Source organism: Stegodyphus dumicola, chromosome 5 (assembly GCF_044657685.1).
Source record: "Stegodyphus dumicola isolate Sdum_Otavi_A_Nest chromosome 5, ASM4465768v1".
NCBI lineage: Eukaryota > Metazoa > Arthropoda > Arachnida > Araneae > Eresidae > Stegodyphus > Stegodyphus dumicola.
Genome location: NC_140772.1, coordinates 174,143,801 through 174,158,622, shown reverse-complemented (window position 1 = coordinate 174,158,622; position 14,822 = coordinate 174,143,801). Strand labels below are relative to the sequence as shown.

The following is a 14,822-nucleotide window of genomic DNA, read 5'->3' as shown; positions in this document are numbered from 1 at the left end:
TAATAAATGAAATAGCATCATCGTTACACGTGTAGTATGGGGTCACAGGTTCTCATGTATGAATATAATACCAAAAGTTAGTAGTCCACGTCTTTTGTTCTGAATCACGTGCCGTAACGTCTTAAAATATCCCACAATAAACTGTAGCAGTGATTGCTGGACCTCGTTCCATCCAGTTCATTAACCAAATTCCTTGACTGTTCTAAAACACGGTACACATGAATTTTTTAAGAAGGAGGTGGCTTTGCTTTCTTTAATTTCGGGGAACCAGTATGCTGCCATTTCAGGTATCTCATAGCAAACCCATGTTTCCATTGTCTGTCAGTCCTTTTCAAAAAGTCATTTCCTTCTGTTGCATAACACTGCAAAAATTCCAAGGCTGTTCCCATGCATTTTCATTTTTGAAGGTCCATTTAGTGTTTTCAGTACTCATTATATACAGTTTTTGTAGTGCAGATGTTCACAGTTTCTTGTAATAAAGATTGTGAAATGCATTGACACGTCAGAAATCTTAAATTGCGTGCTGGAACAAACTTTTTCGTTGATGCAGTGTACAAATTCTTCGGTGATCAATGATGGGTGTCCACTGTGCTCCTCTTTATGGACATATTCGCTTCCTTTAGCATCCTAAGCATTTTTTTTTTTTTTTTTTTTTTTTTTTTTTGCACCATACTTTCATTTATTGCATTTCCTTCATAAGTTCTACTTATACTGGCAAGTTTCACAAGCTCAAACATTTCTTGCATTCAAAAACTTGATAATAGCTATTATTTCACAGCTGGAGAGCCAATAGTTTTAAACGGGATTGCCGACAGACAGTGACTTCAAACATTAATGTAAAGAAACAAAATGGCTAGGCTGATTCGTTCTCAATTGAACAGTGTAACTATGCATGTGCAAATGATACTTATTTTCTGGAGTAGCTTAGTACATAACTTTTCTAAAGAAATGTTCAATATTAGTGATGATTTAATGAAAGTGATAATTCTCATCATTCCAGTACACAGTTGAGGTACATTTAAAATGTAAATTATGCGAACTAAAGAATTTACAATTTCATCAGAGAAGAATTGTTCTTTGGAATGGATTACTGTGAAGCTTTGGCACAGGCACACACATGTGATTCTTCTAGAACACAGATTCTCAACCTTTACCTAGTATCAATCAGTTTTCAAGAATGATTTTCTCATTGACCCCCCTTATATTTTCTTTATATTATGATCGTAAAATAATACGATAAAAATACATAATTGTATGTACGTAATAATACATAATTGTACATAAATTTACACAAAAGCTTGATGTATTTTGTAAAGCTATTTTGCATAAAATTGCTCAAATTAGTTCTTATATCACTTTGTGCAAAAATATTCAGGCTCTGTGTTTTCTGTAGTAAACTATTCACTTGACTAAAGCTTGTTTTAATAGGTAAGAAGAGGGGAAAATCAATAATATTGTTTTGGCAATAACGTGTATTTTGGGATATTTTTTCTCTTTGATGATTTTTAAATTCCAAAACTTGGCATACCCATTCATTTTAGTAATTTGCCTTGTGCTTGAACATCCTTTTTTTAGTGCAATCAACTCTTGCATCCTAATATCAAGATCAGGTATATCACATTTCAGAGGTTCGCTGACGCATGTTGACTTGCTGAAATTTTTTATGCTAGGAAGGGGACATGAAAATCTTAAATTTTGCATGTGGCTTGTATATAACAAAATATCTTCTGAGGAAATGCAGTCTTTTTTAATAATGGATAGTTGCATTTAAATTATCAAAATAATGAAATATTTTTGTTGACACTGATTTGAAAAGTAAGTTAGTTCTAAAAGAAAACTGAAGGTAATCTCCTTCTAGCTTAAGTGAGATTGATGTGTCTTCCAGTCAGTTTTTTAATATGGTGTTGAGCAGTGAATATATATCAGTCAGTATGTTTTCTGATTTTTATTGTGTTCTCATAGGCATTGAACTTCGAGGAAAAATTCTTTCACAGTATAAAAAATATTGTTACAAGTGTTCTATAATGTAACATGAAAAGTCTGAAGAGAATGAAGCTCTGCCATAAAAAAGTTACATAGCAAGTTATTTAATATTGAATAAAACGGCTGTCTTGCTAAATTGGTGAGATAGCATTAAGGTGGTGATGCATTTGTCACCATATCTGGCTTGAAATTGGCAAAAGCAGAGTAATATTTTGGTTCAGTCCCTCTACAACTGGTACTTTAATTGAATAACTGTAATTTATCCCTTTATGTAACTGTATCCAACACTTAATTTTGAGAAATCGAAGGTGCTGGAAATTTCCTGGCTGTCGAGGGAAAACTATATGAGACGGGAGAGAATATCAGTTTCTAAGTTTGTAGTCCAGCTGACTTCGGAATAATGAGAGATTGTGCAAGTTTTGCTATGTAGGTGTGCTGTGTTTAACGTTCTTAGTAGTTTGAAGTGGTAACTACTGATTGTGCTCTGTCTGACTGAGAATCATCGTACGAGTATTTTTGTAGAAACTTCTAAAACTGTAAAGTGTTTCTTTTGGAAAAGAAATTTTATCAAGCTATCATTGGTTTCGTGAGCATTTAATCCATGGTGAACCCATATGCACACAACAATATCTATAAAGTGTTGCAAACAGTTACCCTTGGAGAATCAGTATACTTGTATATGAATGCGGTAACTTTCCTAATAATTGGCTATTAATTGCTGTCCGGCCACTTTGATCATCACTTACCCCCTTTAAAATTTATCTGCTTTCAGGGGGTTCTATACTGACGCCATTGAAAATATACAAATCTTTAATGTGAGAACTGTCATGTTCAAGAATACATTTATTGTCATGATGAAACCAAATTGAAAAGGCAATTGGTAATGAACATTTTTCTTCTACCTCTGCTTCTTCCTAAACATTTATGCTAACTGTTATAATGTCATATTTCCTAGTAAATGTGTGCAAATTTCCAACAATGTTTGAATTACCTTAGTGTTTAATTAAAATTTAAAAAAAAGTATTGAGCAGGATAACTGGGTTAAATCTTGTTTGTTGAAAATAATTTTGATTATTTCTTGTATTGGATGAATTATATCATTTTGTAATATTACTTTATGTGATTGATTCTGTGAATATATCCTAATTTGCAGCACAAATAAAAATTTTAGTTTCTTAATACATAATTAGTAATCTTTAATTGTTTAGGTTTTGAGAATGATTAACACAAATTTGTTTTAAGTTTTACTTGTAACACAAAATCTTATTTTCCATTTCTAAGAAAAGGAATTGCGCTTTTTATTTATTATAAAAATATTCATTTTATATTTCCCGACCCATAAATTATTATAATCTAGGTAATAACATAGAATATTGTTTATCCAGAAGTACCTGGACTCAAGCCCCTTGACAGATTTTTTTTATCAGTATGTTATTCATATTATAATTGGAATTGCTATATTTTTGTATGTAATTCGTATCTGGGGGGAAAAAAAATCCTATCTGTGACTTTACAGAAGTGCGTTTTATATAATGTATTATTTCTGTTATATTTGCATATAAATCTGTGATACATGTGGCATATGAGTTTAAAAAAGCCTTCTTCTAAAATTTATTTTAAAGTTAAAAAAAAAAAAAAAAACTGTATAGTATTATGTCATTTACAAATAATTAGCTCTTTATCTATTCAAAAATTTCAAAATTCTGTTGATGTTAATCATTTCAATAATATATTGTGTAATTTTCTTTATATTACAAGTTCTCTACTACATGGCAAATGCAGCTTTTTACTGTATCAAGAAATACTGCACTGCAAATGAAGAAAACATTCATCTTTTTTCAAATCCCACCTCGAAAGCTGAAAAATTAGTTTCTGTTGTAATATCTGATATTTCATTATCATAAATATTGCGTACTTATGAAGTAATAACGATCAATGAAAGAGATAGTTGCATGTAAATGACTACATAGCTAAAGATTACAAAAATGTCGTTTTCTGAGGTTTTGGAAAATTTTCTGTGTTTTTTCAAGCTTTGAAAAATTTACTACAGTAATATCCAGGGTTCGTATGGTACTTAAGAGTCCTTAAAAGTCCCTAATTTTGGCCAAAATCGCCAGAAGGTCCTTAATTTTAATCATCTGAAATTTCGGTCTGTTTTTACGACTGCCATTTTGAGTCTGAATTAGCATTTTGCAGGAATATTTTTGGCAATTCACTGACAAATATGGCTATTTTTTGAATGGGTTCATGAGTTATAATTTGTTCCTTGTAATATAAATAATGGTGGGATACTCGAACTGAGCAAGAAGTGAAACATACGCATTTCAAAAGTATTTCATTTTTTGTAATGAAGAAGCTCTCAAACAACTTTCTGCTTTTGGGGATGTGAATTCTTTTATTAAACGGTTCTAAATTTGGACATTATTAACATTTTGGCGATTTTAAGATCGGTTTCTATAGAAAATTTTTTATTCCGATATCTGGGAATTTTTTGACGATTTTTTAGAACAGTCTAACATTGATTAATTTCATTAAAAAATGATAATATATTAGGATTATATTTAAGAAATAACATTAAAATAAAGCATTTTTATTTTTCACTCATATTATAAAGCTCCATTTTGGCCACATTGAATACAAGTTTTTGAATCTGAAAAATAAGCAAGGAATAACGCTATAAAGCACAGTTTACAAAACAGGTTTTAGCAAAAGCAAAATAGCTGTGTAATTAATTAAAAATATCTTTTTAATTTTTTCATGGTAAGAATTTTTCCCATTTCTCAAAATGGTCAGAATTCTCAGAAATGCATCTGTTTTCTCTATAAAATTAATTTCACACTTTTTTCCTCCGATTTTTTTTTAAAAAACATTTCTGGCTTTTTGCTGTTACAGTATTGGTAGGAGTAATTTTTCTTTGGGGTTTTAGACATTGAAACTTGGAAAGCTTAGAAAGATTTTAAGGCAAATTTATAGACCCACGATTCTAAAAGATTCCAGAAAAATGTGATAAAATAAAAAATGTCTCCATGGTAGTAACACGCTGTTTCTTACATTTTAGAGAACATCTGGAATAACAATGAAAATATAATAGTTGAATGTTTTACTTCTGATTCTAGAATCGCTTTATTAACATTTTTATCTTCCCTTCATTTTCTCTACTTTTCACTAGATGGAAAATATCAAAAGTACTTCTAATCTTATCATATGGACAGGCATTATAGAAAGGAATTTTTTATTAATAAAGAAATTGAAAACTGACAATTCAAAAGATTCATCTAATATGTCTTAATGCATCATACACAGATCTGGCACTAGGCATCTTCTCACCTGATGCAATCTCTGTTGATCCTAAATTCTGCTGTTTGATGCCTTTCTAAATTCTGCTTCCAATGCCTGCTCTAAATTCTAAAAGTTTTGCCATTTCTAGATTTTGTTGCTCAGTGTGTCCCTAAATTCTAAAAATTATGTCACATCAGCCCTGTGGCCTGACTTTAACATATGTATTTCATATTTCTTCTGAATGTTCATATTACTAAAGAAATAAAATTAGCAGCTTTTTCCATACATTCTAAATGCATTTAGTCTTTTAGAATAACAAGTCTTTTATTAAATCCCCAGAAATTTAAAGTGAAAAGAAAAAAGAAACTAAATATGTAAAGAGAAAGAAAATTATTCTTCAAAGATATGTACAGTTATTATTACGTAAATTACCCAGTTATTTACAGTTTCAGCCTTTACTATAATTTTCCATTGCTCCCTGCATTAGTTCTGTCAGCTCTGGTAATTTGTAATTATTAGTCTTTGCATTACTGTTGCTGACATTTGAGTTTATTATGACCATAGAGTTACTGAACCAGATTAAATTGTATAATTTTTTACCACTAGTCCATATTTTTAGTTTGAATTTGTTTAATTATCACCACAAACTGTAATTGATTTTGTTAGCATAAAAACAGGCCTATATGTTTCAAGTTCTTTTTGAATAAGAAGCTTATTTAAACCTTTATTTAAATTTATTATCTGATTTATAATTACTTTCAGACATAGTGATAATTTGTTTCCTGTCTGTCGGGGGGGGGGGGGTCGGACTATTTAACTTTTACCAGATCAAGTAAACCCTCATAGGTAGTACATTGTGGAGAGGTTGGCAGTTAGGAGATAAAACATGCAGAAACTAATGAGAACATTGTTTTGCATATTGAGACAAATTTCTAATTGTTAGAAAACATGCTTAAGGAGAAGGAAATCTATAAATTAGCCAAAATGTGTGGGCAGGCCTTCAAATTAAAAAGACACATAATTATTTGAGTTTTATGTTTTGTAGCTTTTAATGTGTAATTATCCTAATATTGTTTAAAAATCAGTGTCATAAATTGGATGTATTTTAAACTGTAAAATTTTATAAGATCGTGATATTAATAGGGTTTTTTAACAAATATTATTAAAAAATTAATTTAATAGTGGCTATTTAAATCCATAATGACTAAGGTTATCTAATACTTAATTTAATTATAACTAAATGCATTCTCTTAAAAATTATCTCTCTATATTAAAGCAAGTTTTTGCCTTTTGTTAACAGGCTGAGCTCGGTGCCGGCCCCTGGGAACTGGCACTGGAATTTTCGTTTGGCTGGCATTGGTCTCAAGACTGACAGTAGTAGAGTTAAAAAAATAAGTATAGTCTCATTGAAATGTGATCAAATGTAGTTTTAATGAAATTTATTGAAACATTCTAAACAAAAATATGGCTTAGCTTTACACATATTACAATACGAAACAACTATTTTTGTAACATTTTTGGCTATCTTGCAACCAAATAGTTTTGAATTGTCATCATAACATTTCGACCAATACTTTCGGGCTTTATGTGCGTCTCCTTCCTTTCTGTATAATTTAAGTTGGCAATATTACACCGCTTGATCGCAATAGTGCCGCCGGCTGAACAGAAAGGACAGCAAATTCGATGCTGGGCTCAACGTGTTTAACCTGTACCGTGGTCACAAGGTAAAACACAAAAATATAAAAATTCATGTGAAAGTTATTCTTTGCATCTAGTGAAACTTAGTGCAAAACAACTTGTGGCTTAGTAGAACCTTAAAGTATGTAAGGAAGTTAAGGGAGTTACAAACCCTGGAACTCTACATGAAGCTACGACACTAACAGCATCAGACAGAGTCAGCTAACTTTCAAAACTTGCTAACTGTGTCTACATCAGGCCTTTCAGGTTTGTTCTGATCAGCAGGTCTCTCTATAGGCAAGCAGGAGCAGTGACAACAGCCAGTCTTTTGTTATGAATCATGCTGATTATGATTTTAATGCTCATTTTAACCTATGCTGCTTGACATAAAATCTACTTTATTTACTAAACCTCTAGACTGAGCAAGTATGTGACAAAATGAGACATTAAAAAAAAAATGTTGTGTTCCACTACAGTTTTACAAGCTGTTAGTAAAACGTAACTAAAATGTCACTTATTTTCTTTCAAATATGTCCAGTTATTATGAGTGTAAAATATTTAATGCTACTTGGTAAATTTCATAAAATTAATTTTATTCTCAAACATATTAATAATTATGTTAATTAAGTTATGTTTAATAATAATCCATCCTACTCACGTTCAAGCATAGATATAATATTTTTAATTGAATTTATTCAGTTCCCATTTGCTCATAGGTCCTTAATTTTTATTCAATAATGATCCTTAAAAGTACTTAATTTCCTTGTGCAGAAATGTGTACAAACCCTGAATATTGTAATATTTTGTCTTTGTCTGGTTTTAGTCAAGTTCATGTTATTTTCATTTATATTTTTTTTTGTGTTGTAACTTTGTTAAATTCTTGATCTGTACTGCTAAATAATCTTTGAGATTTTCATCTCGTATTTTATTATCAATTCTAAATAATTTAAAAGAATATGGGAATCTGAATTATAAATGAATACATAACTGGTATTGTTGGCTGTAAGCCCATAAATACTATCATTTATTTTCAGTAATGATTAACAGCTTCATTTTAAGATGAATTTGAAATTTTCATTGGAAGTGAAGGTTCAAGATATACGATATTCTGAAGTACAGAAAAGTATATGTAAAATGACATATATCAGAATCTTAGAATTCAAATCATTTTATTCAAGACTAATATTTAGTCAGTTTACCTATCCCATTACAGCAGACACCATGCTTTCTGGTTTTGAATATCATTTGTTTGATGAGAAATTTCAAACATTATAGAAATAAATGAAGTTTTATGGATTTGATGAATAAGGGAAATAAATGCTTGTTTTGGTCTTAAAAGAAACAGTATATTTATTTTCACGATTTACATTTTTGTTTGCAACATGTTGCTTATTTTTTTCATAAAATATAACAAACTTTTAAGAAATAAAGCTTACACAACGCTTATCAAGGAATGCTCCAAGTAACGACGTTTTTAGCTCAACTCGTTGCCACACAGCGAATCTTAATTACTATTCAAAACATTAAATTATGTTCCACTACAGTTTTACAATATCTCATTTAGAAATGTTGCATTTCACTTTTATATTCAAGAGCAGACCCTATTTGGTTTATACACTATACAATTGATGGGTTTGTAACAGTCTTACTGTTTTATCTACATGCATAATTGATAAAATTTTCGAAGTTTTAAGTAGTTTTGAATCAATTCAGTATATGTTCATCTTCTTGGATTAATGGATTCCTGGCAAATGTTGATTTTAATTATTTTGCTCCAACCATTTTTATGATGCAGATAACCTTGCTGGATTTTGCAGAAATTTCAATACGAACAAACTATATGTTCTTGATGTTAATTTTTAGTTCCTTGTATTTAAATTCTACTCGTGATTTGATTGTAATGGAGTCAGTAACTGACTTTTTCCCTGATTTATATTAGCTTTAAAGATTACTTTCAATCATATTAGCCTTTATTTTAATTTTATAATAGCTCTAAGTTCATATAAAATGTCTTTTTGTGCAACATTTAATTCAACATGTAAATATCTCATTGGTTTTACTCATACCAATGATATGTAATAATTTTTTATGTAAATTGTATATATAATTCAAATGATTAACATATTATTATCTATTAAGTATGCCTACTTTTATAAAATGCAGCTGTGATTTTAAAAAGTAAACATTTTTTAACACAAGGATATATTTGACACCCATTTTTCTCAAGATTTGTTTTATGCAAGGTTAAAAGAAATTTTGTAGTTGATTTTTTTATTTTGGTTGTTGTTAAATTATACTTTCTGGTAAAACTTTTTTGTAATAACTTTTTTGGAGAAGCGCATATAGAGAATTCCTTCCTTGTTCCATTGCTTTAAAAGTAAATTAAAAACAATATTTGTTATTTTTTTTTATTAAGATATCAATTATGAAGATGAGGACCGAGACATATCTGGATAAACAATATTCTTTAACTCAAATTTTGATTTCTTTTAATAATATACATAGTTTTTAATATTCAAACAAAAATTTTTTTACCCATATAATGAAAATTATTCGAATAGAACTGCGCTTTAATCCTAATATATTAATTGTATCAATTATTGAAGTGAAGAGCGTTTGTGTGCTGCCATTATTGACCTTTCAGGATGTAATATAATTAAGGCTGAACGAAGGAGTTCTCATTCTAATGGTGCATGGATTATGCTAATGGTGGAAGTGCTTTATTTCTCCCCAGGTGAAGAGACGTGGGGGTAAAGTTCTTAAGACTGGAATGGTTAAGAAGCAGAAGACTGCGGATTATCTTGATGTATGTACTTTTCATAAATTTATTATATTTAACTATCTTGAAATATTTGAGTAGTGTATATTGAATATAAATTATTTTTAACTGAAGGTGCTGTTTATGTGAATGTGAATATTATTTGTTGTAGTGTACTAATAAAGTGTAAATAAATTTTAAAATGCAATGCTTGTAATTATTGTAATATATTTAATTTTATTTTGCTGCTTTTGAGGATAATATAATTTTATTGATGAGAATTGCATATAAAGAGCAAGAAATTATATTTATAAAAAAAGGGGGGTTAAAATCTAGAGCAATGTTAATGAAAAGTATGAAAGCAAGTACAAAACATAAATTCAAAGACTTATTTTTAATATACAAAAAAGATCTTACCTAGCTTTTATTTTTGCAACCTTTGATCTGATTATAAAAATATTTTAAATGATGCAAAGATTCATATTTTTGTATTTTTAAAAATAACTTTATATCAAATGCGATAATTTATTGAACATTCCTCTGGCCATATATTTATATCATACCTGCCGAATTTTTACGAAAATGTGTTTGTCTTTACGATTTTATGATCGTAATCCATTTTTTACGATTTTTTTCCTTTTTCAAGTGTTTTTAGTGATTTTTGTCGAAATTTTAGAATTTTTCGCCAATTGCATCGTGTTTTACCGCCAACTACCGACTACTTCGAATCCAGTAACCTGCGGTTTCTCCCATCTCGCCGCTTAACCAGCCAATCCAATGCGCTGAACTTGTTTCTCCCACTCTTTACTTTGTGGGCGCCAGATTATTTTTTTCACTTTCGCTTTAGCAGCAAGGGAATTACTTAGCGAGCGTGAATTGTTGCATTCTGTTTTTTTTTGTTTTTTTCCCCACGTGCTACGAATTTTCTTAATACATCGTTGTTACGAAATGAGTTAAAAAAAACCGTATTCTCAACATTTTCGGCCTGCCTACAAAGCCGAATTTCCGACAATTAAAGAATCCTTCAAAGAAAATAACTATGCGTTTTGCAACGTGTGCGTGTGTGACTTCATAATAAGTCACGGTGGTTATAATTGGAAATCAAACCAGGGAACTTGTAAATTCTTTGAAAGATCATGAGAAAAAAGAATTTTTTCAATGTGTTAGAAAGTACTTTTCCTCAGCCTTGATTACATTGTAAGGAAGTTTCCTTTGCAAAATGAAGTTCTTTTAAATGCTGAAGTGGCAAATTTGAAACAAATTGAAAATTCATTTTTTGAAAAGATTCGTTTTTTTATTGATAAATTTCCATTTTTGTTAACAACTAAAGAAAATGAATGCCATAATGATGCTTTAGATGAACTACAGAAGCAATTTTCTGCTGCACAGTTTGAAGACTTTGCCAGTTCTGGAGAAGATAGACTTGATGTCCTCGTTGGTACCTTAAAAAGAATAAAAAGAGCTGATGGAATACCAAAATATGATAGACTAGCAGGAATTTTATGTGCTATTCTCGTAATTCCACACAGTAATGCTGAGTGCGAGAGAGTCTTCAGTGTTGTGAAGAAAAACAAAACTATGTTTCGTTCTTCAATTTCACCAAAAACTCTAGAAAACATTTTAATTGTTAAATGTTATGAGGAAATTAATTTTTATGACAGGAAATTTTCCAAAGAATTTTTGGCTAAAGCCAAAAAATGCACTCTAAATTCATTGCAATAATTTTTTTGAGTAACATTAAGTTCTTGTTTTATGTTTTCTAATAAATTTTTTAGTTACTACTTAATTGAGATTTACTGATGTAAGTACAATTTTCTTTTTTCTATTTGTATAAGTTATTTTTTTAATATAAAAGCATGATATTAATTCTTCGTGTTCTTCTGAATTTTGGAGAAATCTTCTGAATTTTTATCTTTAGAGGTTGGCAGGTATGTTATATTTAAATAAAATAAATTTGACCCCAATGAAACCAAAAAAGATGGAGGATGTTTAATTTTCTAAAAATTTGCGATATTCGACATTTTGAATATGCATTGAAAGATTGTTTAGTAAATAAATTATGATAATTCAAGGTGGATTTCATTTCCTCACAAATGCCATTTAATATTCTTTTGTGATGTACTTGTCTTTATAATTTTGTTACATTTCATATACTGAAAGAATGTTCAAACAAGTAATTTATAAGTTTTCAGAGTTTAAAAATGTTATTAATATATATACCTATGAAGTTTTACTCCTTTAGAATCACAATTTGGTAATTGTAAAAATTAATTAAAATAAAAATATTTTTCCTTTTTAATTAATGCTAGTAATAAGTAGGCTATATGCCAATATTGAAGTCTGCCAGTGCTTTTCTGAACATGAATTCTATAAGATTCTATGAATAAAATCTTTTTTGGAGAATGGGGGGGGGAGGGGTAACTTATTTTAGTTTCATATAAATGCAGACACGATGCCCTTGAACTTTGCCATTTTTTCAATTTTTACATCAAATATTCAGATTAATTTTGCCATGCAAGAAGTCAAACTTTGTGTGTTTTATTTTTTTAATAACGAGTTCAAAATTTTCATAATCATATAACATATGAAAAGTTAGATTTTGAAATTTTTACAAAAGTGATTTCTTTAAAACTGCCAAAGTCTTTGCATCGTTAAACATTTTTTGTAATACAGAATATATGTCTGTGATCAATGATTGCAAAAATAAAGGCCGTGCAAAGACTTTTCTGAACCTGCTATATATGCATGGCTATAACATTCTGTACGAGATACAGTAAAACACTCAATTGAAAGCTACATAGAGTTTTAAATTATCTCCTTCCCAAAGAGATTTCATGTTACATTTGAATATTGGAGAATGAATGAGTTTAAGACTTTACAGTACTCTTCTGTTGTGTGTATATATGCAGAAGTACATATACGTATCTGGTTGTAATGAAAGTTTTCCACCAAAAAAGTTCTTAGTAAATTTAGGGGGGAAAAGAAAAGAAAGAAGTATCTTTAGTGTGGGTAATAATCATCACCCAAATCTCCATTTCATATCTTTTCAGTTTTTTTTTGTGATAAAATGCTGAAATTTTGTAGCATATAAGCCACATTTTGCTGATTGAGAATTTATTTGTATGGGGGTCAAAACTTAAGTTTTTCCTGAAAATTGCAATTGATTGCAAAAAATTCTGTATTCTATTTTTATGTAAAGAATCAGGGTGAAGTCAATGTTTTTTTAGATACCTTGTGTAGTTATGATTGAAAATTTTTAATCTGTTTGTTATTTACTAGAGTAAGAAGCATTCTACTGATCCAGATAAAATTATCATGTATAAAATATCTAAGAACTGGATATTTCAAGTTTAATTTTGGCCATGGGTGTGTTCCATTGAAAAAAATCTATATGAACTTTTCTGTATAGTTTCTTTAAATTGTAATTATGTTTATATTCTTATGTTTTATTTTAAGTCTTAGATCCATATTTTTCATTTAAACTTACTTTTGCTGAGGCATATGAAAATGCTGTGTGGGGTAAAAATTGTTTGTGGTGATATAAACTTTGGCCTTATAAATTTAATGTCTGTATCTAATGTTATACTTAAGTACACTAACCTAAGCAATTAAACATATATTAATACAGAATTAAAATTCCTTAAAGTGAATAGGCTCGATCGCATCAAAGATGTTAAAATATTTTATACAGTACAAAGTCCGTAATCTGGACTCGTCAGAACTTCGGCGATTCTGGATTAAGGGTTTTTCCGGATTATAGATCATCAATTTAAATGTGGTAAGATGGCATGCAGAAATTATGTAACTGTAATTTATGAAATAAAGAGCAATTATGATCTAAAGGGTATCAAAGTTTACAAAAAAAAGCTTAGTATTTATATGTTTACTTTATTAAACATTTTTTTCAATATCAGTTAAGTTGCTTCGTTTTTTGTGCTAAACGTACATGTGTAAATGCATTATGCACATGCATAAAGCATACAAAAAAAAGTTTGTGGCTTTGAGGTTCAGATTATAGATCATTCTGGATAATAGACATCCGGATTACAGACTTCATATTGTATTTTCCCCATCTGAGGAAATATTTTTTCATAATAGTGAATACTGATTGCATAATGTAGTATAGTACACTAACATTCAAAAGCTTGTGCTTAATATTACTGTGTATATGATTAAAAATTACATATTAAATGAATCTTAGTCTTATTTATAAGTCATAAAATTTACATTTGTTTTTTGAAAAATCATTAGCTAATTTTATAATTTTCCGTGAAAAAAAATGAAGCATAGTAATAAATAAATATATTTCATAATTTTTTATGAAATAGAAATGGAAGGCTTTAGTTTTCATTATAGGAAGAAATAATTTACACCGTTAATGTATACAGACAAATTATGCACAGTACAAAGTCCGAGATCCGGACTCGTCGGGACTTCCGCAATTCCGGATAATAGATCATCAGTTTAAATCTAGTAAAATGGCATGTAGAAATTATAAAATTTAAAATATGGAATCGTGATTTATGAAATAATGAAGCATTTATGATTTTGATCATAAATGCTTCAGAACTACAAAAAAAGGGGGGAATGAAATTTACAAAAAAAAAAAAATAAAAAAAAGCTTAATATTTATTTGTTTGCTTATTAAGAATTTTTTCAATTTAAGTTGCTTCGTTTTTTGTACTAATACTTTCGGTACTTTCCCGTTTCGCCGGCGCAAATCTTACCAAGCAGACTTTGTTGGTGACAACATACAGTATGCACATAACAAATGTTAACTCTAAGAATTTTTTATTTTGAAGGCATAAACATTTTAATATGGTTTAAAATTTTGTGAAAAGACAATAAATTTGTGATTGCATTCTAATTGACTTAATTACCTCGAATTTTCTTAGGGCGTAAAATTTAACTATTTTGTAAAAATTCTATGCAATTGTATGCCAGCATTGAAAGAAACAGTCAATCTGATAAGAAATGGCTGTGATTTGTTTTGAAAATAGGCGTAAAAGGTTACTAGCGAAGATACTCTGTTTGGCATCGGTTGTACCATTATTGGCGACTTTATCGTTTGCGCCGGCAAAAAGAAAAAGTACCATACTTTCTCTTTAATTCTGCAGACAGACAT

General features: G+C 29.4%; 1 protein-coding gene across 2 annotated transcripts in view; it reads left to right on the top strand.

Moving 5' to 3' along the window:
• Nucleotides 1–14,822, top strand: part of LOC118204008 (telomerase RNA component-interacting RNase) — a 38,079-nt gene that overhangs the window by 19,098 nt on the left and 4,159 nt on the right. Inside the window, exon 2 of one of the 2 annotated variants that reach the window (XM_085817401.1) lies at nucleotides 9,674–9,745. The exons of the other annotated variant lie outside the window; for it this stretch is intronic. Coding sequence (XP_085673527.1) covers nucleotides 9,674–9,745 — 72 coding nt within the window. The remainder of the gene's footprint in view (nucleotides 1–9,673; nucleotides 9,746–14,822) is intronic. 2 annotated transcript variants of the gene reach the window in all.